Source organism: Apteryx mantelli, chromosome 7, assembly GCF_036417845.1.
Source record: "Apteryx mantelli isolate bAptMan1 chromosome 7, bAptMan1.hap1, whole genome shotgun sequence".
In the NCBI taxonomy this organism is placed as follows: Eukaryota; Metazoa; Chordata; class Aves; order Apterygiformes; family Apterygidae; genus Apteryx; species Apteryx mantelli.
Window position 1 is genome coordinate 40,143,231 of NC_089984.1, and position 6,934 is coordinate 40,150,164.

General features: G+C 34.4%; 1 protein-coding gene across 4 annotated transcripts in view; it reads left to right on the top strand.

Annotated features, from left to right (window-relative positions):
* PLEKHA1 (pleckstrin homology domain containing A1) overlaps window positions 1-4,944 on the top strand; it is a 36,013-nt gene extending 31,069 nt beyond the window's left edge. For 2 of the 4 annotated variants that reach the window (XM_067300342.1, XM_067300343.1), the window contains exon 12: window positions 3,319-4,944. In XM_067300342.1, the coding sequence (XP_067156443.1) occupies window positions 3,319-3,648 (330 nt within the window). In that variant the 3' untranslated portion in view covers window positions 3,649-4,944. Of the gene's footprint in view, window positions 1-1,106; window positions 1,178-3,318 lie in introns of all 4 variants that reach the window. The other 2 variants (XM_067300344.1, XM_067300345.1) reach the window with 2 other exon arrangements.
* The last annotated feature ends 1,990 nt before the right edge of the window (window positions 4,945-6,934 follow it).

Below are 6,934 nucleotides of genomic sequence, written 5' to 3' on the forward strand. Positions count from 1 at the left end.
TTTTTATGTTCATCTGTCCTCCATCCTGTCCTGTAGTAACCTGTCATCTTTGCATGGACTTTCATACAGATTGGATGGGCATAGAATATTTTGCATTTTAAAATGAGTACTTAATCTTATCTGTGCGTATACTGTATTTTCTTAAATATACAGATAATGCAAATGCTAACTGAGAAATTCTTCCTAGTTCAGTATGATCTTTGTCACTAAGCTGCTACTAGTTTTAGAAGTAAAATTTAACCTAATTCTTGCGAGGTGTTTTTGCTAATTGCTGAGTTTTACACTAAAATGACAGTTTCTTGACTCTTTTTTTTTTTAAGAGCTCTTGCTACTAAATTGCCATTCTCTACTATTGATAGTTCATTATACATACAGATACAGATTCAAATTTAAAATAGATTATTTCTGAAGGGATTATCTGCTCGCATGAATTAGTTCTTGCTGTTGGAAACTGTGTGAACACCATCTAGCATTACTGAACTGAAGTGCTGTGTCTGTGACAGATCATAGTATTTGTGAAGCATGTGGATGCCAGCATTTCATATATATAGTTGTATTAAAGCCACATTAGACATTCATTGCTCTTCACAAATTATTCTATTTTTGTGCTGAAGGTTACTGTAGTGTCACAGTGGCTCTAAGTATGTGCAGATTTAACAACTGGAATACTTTTCAGTTCAGATGCTGCAAGGTCTGGTTTTCACTTTCTGGCTAATGGAATGTTTTATAATAGCTGGATATATCACTACCCCCCATAATCTGAAATCCAGTAACTTGAATCTGGCTTTTTAATACAGACATACATTGATGTTGTGTTTCTGTTAGTTTGATCTAAACTTTCAGTTCTATTTTGCAGCTGAGAGCTGCTTCATGCTTTTAAATAAAACTTCCTATCATAAATTTTATTTCTTTTGGGGGTAGGAAAATATACAGGTAATTATTTTCTCTGTGTGTGTGTGTGTTTTTTTGTTTGTTTTTGTTTTTTTTGGTGGGGCTAACTGAGCAATCTAGCTATTACTGTCTGCATCACTTCTTTCTTTTTTCCTCTTCTTTCTTCTTTCCCCAAGTATAGGTTACTCTAATCTTAGCTTTGCACTGTGTTCCAGATGCGGCAGGCCAGAAGGCTGTCGAATCCTTGTATACAGAGGTATACATCAAGAACTGGTGAATGCAGCACGTATGTGGGCTCTCATGTAATCTTGCCTTCTTAACAGAGGGCTAGGACTAGAGACTAATTTGCACTCTAAAAAACTAAATATTGCTACCTGTTGCCATTACCATTATTGAAAACTAACTCATAAATTATATCATCTATTTATAGGCTTGCACTGTTGGTTCTTACTCTTAAAATAATTGGAATTTAAAAATGGCAAAAAGATGTATTTGTACTTCTTTATAATGTTTAAATATAGATTATGCTTTAAAGTAATATCATTTAAAAAGGAAAATATTAAAACTTTAATTTGCATGAGAGTTCATATTTCCATTTACTTTACATTTTTTTGAAACTGTGCAAAAGCAAAATTAAGCTACCCACAAACTAATACAGATGCGTGCACACAAAAATGCACGTTGTAACTCTAATAATTGGAAGGATAATATTGTAGCCTGATTTGCATGGCTTATAAGTCTCTGCATGAAATTTTTAGTCCAAATGTAGAAGCATTATAATATATGATCAGTACGCTGTTCAAAGCAATACACCTAGGAGTAATAAAGCAGCATAGTGTCTTAACTGTGAAATTAGTCAGTGTAGGTGGTAAAATATGAGTATCCTTTGGTTGGATTTAGCAAGAAGTTTATTACAGAAATCTTTTCGAAACTTCCCTTTTGTCCTATTTGTTCAAATAAAATTATTAATAAGATAAGAACAGTAGGAAAATCACTGTATCATGTAAGCTCTTAAAGTAAACTTTTTTCCTAAAGTGGAGTATCAAGCCAGGAATGAAATGCAGAACTATAAATAATATAAAATACTTCATGGAATTTGAACCTGAACACAAAATTGAAGTCCAAGTAAAGATGCTTAACTACTTCACCAATAATATTAGTTCAAAAAAAGAAATGTAAGATTATTTGGTAGAATCCATTATGATTTAACTTATAAATTGATGTCATAGCATGCTAAAAGAGACCTGGGAAACTGCTATGAAAAAAAATTATATATATTCCATGTAGGATGCATATTTGCATCTTGGACACATCTGTGATGGTGGTTTTGCTAATACATTTATTTGAAATTTGACTTGATTTGTGTACACACATGGCTTCACAGATTCCTTTAGTTCATGTACTAACACTGGTGATGGCAGGAGTGGCAGCAGCTGCAGCTCCTAATGCACGTGGAGTGAAGTATGCAGTGTATCATTGCACTTCATTTTGATCAGATCACTTAACAGAAGGCTCCTATGCTGTTTTACATGTCTCTAGGTATTTGAGACATCCTCACAGAACTGATGGATGTGATGCAGAATCTGAGAGACATTTTCTGTTCTGGAGATACAGCTGTAGGCCAGGAAGGATATCCCAGGATTATCTAAAATGGTACTCTGTGCCTGTGTTTTAAACATCTGAATCACACTGAGGTAGTCTGATAACTTGTTTCTGTCAATAAGTAAATGACGGAAGAATATTTTCACAGTTCCAAGTTAACAAAAAAAATTATGTAAAGGTCAATAGAATGTTATTTACCAACAATAAACGTTTATAAGAAATTAACTTGACAAATAGAAGGAATAGCTTTAAATTTGAAAGATCAATTTCTTTTGAGTGTCCGTTAATTTTGGAAACTGTTATATAGTCTTGATAGCACAAAATAATTCCTATGTTTATTCCGTCTTTGGAATAAATTAAAGCAGATAGTTTTCCAAGAAGAGGCAAGAGTAAAATGCATTACTTCAGCATTTAAGATGTGAGTGCCTATTGTATGCAAATAGGTTCAAATACCTTTTTCTCTTAAAGATGTCATTTTCAATAGACTTTAAAGTACATATCTTCAAAAGGTTACTTAACACAGTAAAATGAAAAGATTCAGTCTGCTAGACTATATTTGAAAGTCTAAAGAGCTGCTGAGCTTGATTTGAGAAACTTGATTTCTTCAAATGAAGAAATTCTTGCTGTCGCATACTGCTGTGAGCTCACTTTTAATAATACACTGCCTTGGGAAAGCACCTGCTTCCTACTGCTGTGGCTGACACTTTGCTTTGTGTATTTTCTGTCTTTGATTTATTTTTTTCCTTCTCCGGGAGCAAAATCTGAAATTGCATCTTTCTCATGGGACGCTAAAGATTTCATCTGATGCGTGCTCTTCTTTTCCAGGAGCATTCCGAGTCTTCTTCAGAATCCAACCATGCTTTCCGTTCTGCCAGCCCAGCAGCAGCCACCTCACATTCCACAGCCTCTCACAGCAGCCCTCTGGTCCCAAACCTTAACTCCAAATACCCTGCCTTGGAGAAGCGAGGATTTCACGAATCTTTTACCAAGGCCAAGCCAGGGAACTACAAGATCCAGGTTGTCGCTCCAAGAGAACCAGCTTCCAAAGTGACTGAACAGGGCTTATCAGAAGCCCAAAGTAAAAATGGCACTCAGGAACAGGATCCTGGCCTTGTGGATCTGGATGATGCAAGCCTTCCAGTTAGTGATGTGTAAGAATGGAAGTGTTTGGAGAATGATCCATTTGTTCGGTCCTCTAATTTCCTTGCTCGGACATTTAACCAAAGAAAATTATAGGAAAAAAGAACAAAGAAAACAGAACACTGATTTTTATATATATGTATGTGTGTGTGTGTGTATGTACACACGTGTATATATATGTGTGTGTGTGTGTGTGTAATGTTTGTATATTGCCTTTCAGCTGAGGGTCAGAAATGGACCTTATGCATTTTCTCAAAGCCTGATAGTAAGTCACTTACTAGAGAGGGGCCAAGCTGCACGATTTAAAAGAAAAAAGCAAAGACAAAAAAGAAAAATACTTCTGCAAATAAGTAAGGTACCAGCAACTTTTCATCCCTAATTTGGCAAACTAAATTTACAGTTATTGCTATATTGTGGAAAACTTATTGCCAACAAATGTTGCTGTTTTTATTATGAACTACAGTAAGGTTTTAGGCATATATGAGAATTGTTTCTCTCCATGATTTTCAGATGCCAGGAAATGCACAAAAAAAGTTTCTTCTGTTCTTTAGGATCAACAATGTCAACTGAATTGTTAACGAGAACAAGAATTCTGAACTCCCTTGGAATTCTAAGTATATGGTGCTGTAAAATTTCCACTAAAATAATATTTTGAATAGTCAGCCTATTTTTGATGTGCTCCTGAAGGTGGTTTATAACTTTTTGCACATTTAGATTTTAATGGACTGCATGTAATGGTGTTTTGGAGGGGGGAGAAGAGAAATTTGGGCTTTTGAATTTGGACACTTTACACCTTTTGAATGAAATAGGATTTGTATTGTGTTACATTAGGCTTTGCAGCAATTATTTTTATGAAATGTCTAAACATACCCTTTGATTACTGTTTTGAGATTGGTTTTCTTATCAGTGCTTTGCGAGCAGTTCTTGTTTCTATATTTGATCAGTGGAAGACCTTCTTGTTTAGTTTGTCGTTATTGGTACTGAACTGTTCATAGTCATGCAATTGTGGCCTATAACTTCTGGTGCACTAATAATCTTAAGTGCCTGTGTTTTTTCTCACATTGTTGAAACACTTTCAGACCAGTTATGTACACAGACGATGGTTTTGAACCTTCGGTTGGAGTTATTCTGAATAGCATAGTCCAAAACAGCTATTTAAAATAGAAAACTTATGCTAGGGGTACCAGCATTCTGGTATTGCATCTACTAGCTGTGCAATATATGTTTTTGAAAAAAATGAATATTTGTTGTTTGTGTACAGTGTCTTCTGGGGCTTCAGTGATGCAAATAAAAAGAACCTTTACATTTCAAGCATTGGATTAGATTGAGTCTGTACTTTTCATCGTTCTTGAAAAATGTTTGCTTTAATCAAAACCCCACAAATATCTCATGCTGCTGCTTATTGTGATTCAGATTGTTCAGCTTTGACATTTTTTTCATCTACTGGAACTTAAGTTACATATCATACAAGTTCATCTTCTCTCCAGCTTCCAGACTGACTTCTTTCTTGAGAGATATGGGTGGCTTTACCATAATAACTTGTTGATCCAAGGATAGAATAATTGCTGTTATATAAGAATGAAATATGATCTAATTTCAAAATCTTAAATTATATCAGCACCTTCAATATTTTTATCCATAAGCTAACCATTGTCATAAGGCAGTGGTATTTGTAAATTACTGTTTTTGTTTGACTCCTTAGCTACATGTGAAAACTAGCACAAAATTGGAAGTTACTGTAAATGTCTAAACTAGTATTGTAAGTTTTAACTTCTATTAAAAACATGACAATAGCTCTTTGAAGGCTTATTTTTTCACAAGTACATTCTGTGTGGAAGACACTTTGCATTGAAATATTTTTACTGTAGTCTGACATTTGAAATCACTTGCTCTGGTACAGCTTTCACACTGCATGTTCATTTTATTGTATTTTGGTATTGGCGATTTTACACATTGGGTGGAGGTAAAGCAGCTCCATTATGGGACTCCTTAAGAAGGAGGGGGGGGACAAACAAGCAAACCCCTACTACTTTTGTAGTTTGGTAGCATAGGGAAATATATGTGGTTGGTAATCGTCAGGGTCTCCTATTTATCAGTACTTTTAAAAATCTATGGAAATTGTTAAATTACTTTAGAATGAGTACTGTAAATATGTTACATTTAAATTGTCAATAAATCAGTTTGGGTAACTTAAAATAATAGCTGGCTCTTTTTCCTTGTACCATGTTAAATATTTTGTCAGAACAGTTTTCCTTTTTAGCATATAACAGGTCAAATTATCTTTTACTCCAGCTATAAATGTTTTTTTAATCCTTCAAATTGATTAGGTTGTGCAGCATAAGAAAGAAATTGAATAGAATGAGCTGGTTTTTTTTCCTTTTACTCTTCTGTTTCCTCTGTGCATCTCTGCTGTTTAGCTTTCAGCTTTTTTTTATCCTCTAATTCATTTCTTAAACTTTTTTTCACAGCCCTTAGAGACCTGAACTGTGGTCATGAAAATGACTTGGATACTTTTGTTTTACTGTATGTTGTCTTGCTTGTTTTCATTTGTTATGTATTTGCTGTTGCCCCTTTACTGAAGAAAGGATTGAATTATTATTTATGGTGTTATAATGCTGTAAATTACTCTATAATATCATGGGTTTAAATCTAACTGTTAAATCTGCAGTTCGAGTACCTGAAGGTAACTGCTAAACACAGTGGTGCATATATAGTTTAATCCACTGGCATATCAACCACATGGAATGGTGGGAGGTTAGCACCACCTAGAGGTTATACAATAGCTTTAAAAAAATCTGACTTGGGCATTTACTTTGAAGTATACTTCTGAATGTTTAAAAAAACAAACAAAACCCTTCTTGAAACTATCCACTATTGTTAAGTCACTGGACTGCTCCAGAAAAGTGTTAAAACTTTTACTCCTTGCAAACTTTGAATAGCAATGGTGGAAAATCAATCGAAGACAAAACATAACAGCTCTTTCTCCCTGCAGGTGTCGTTTACAAGATCAGTTTACTCCTGATGAAGCTGTAATGCTATAGGAAAAAGGTGAATAATCTGTTAACTTTTCCAGTGAATAATACAAGTATGAGGCTTCTTTTGATGCTGCTAACTGTGGAAGGCAATTACAAGCAGTTGAATTAACCATTTATAATCTGAAAAAGCAAATTCCCCAATGTAGCAATGCTGTTTCTAAAACACAAAACACAACATTAATGAAATATCAGTCTTAAACAACTGACACTTTCATATGATAAACCAGTGCAAGAAAAATCTATTGCAAATAGCTAGGTAGTAATTC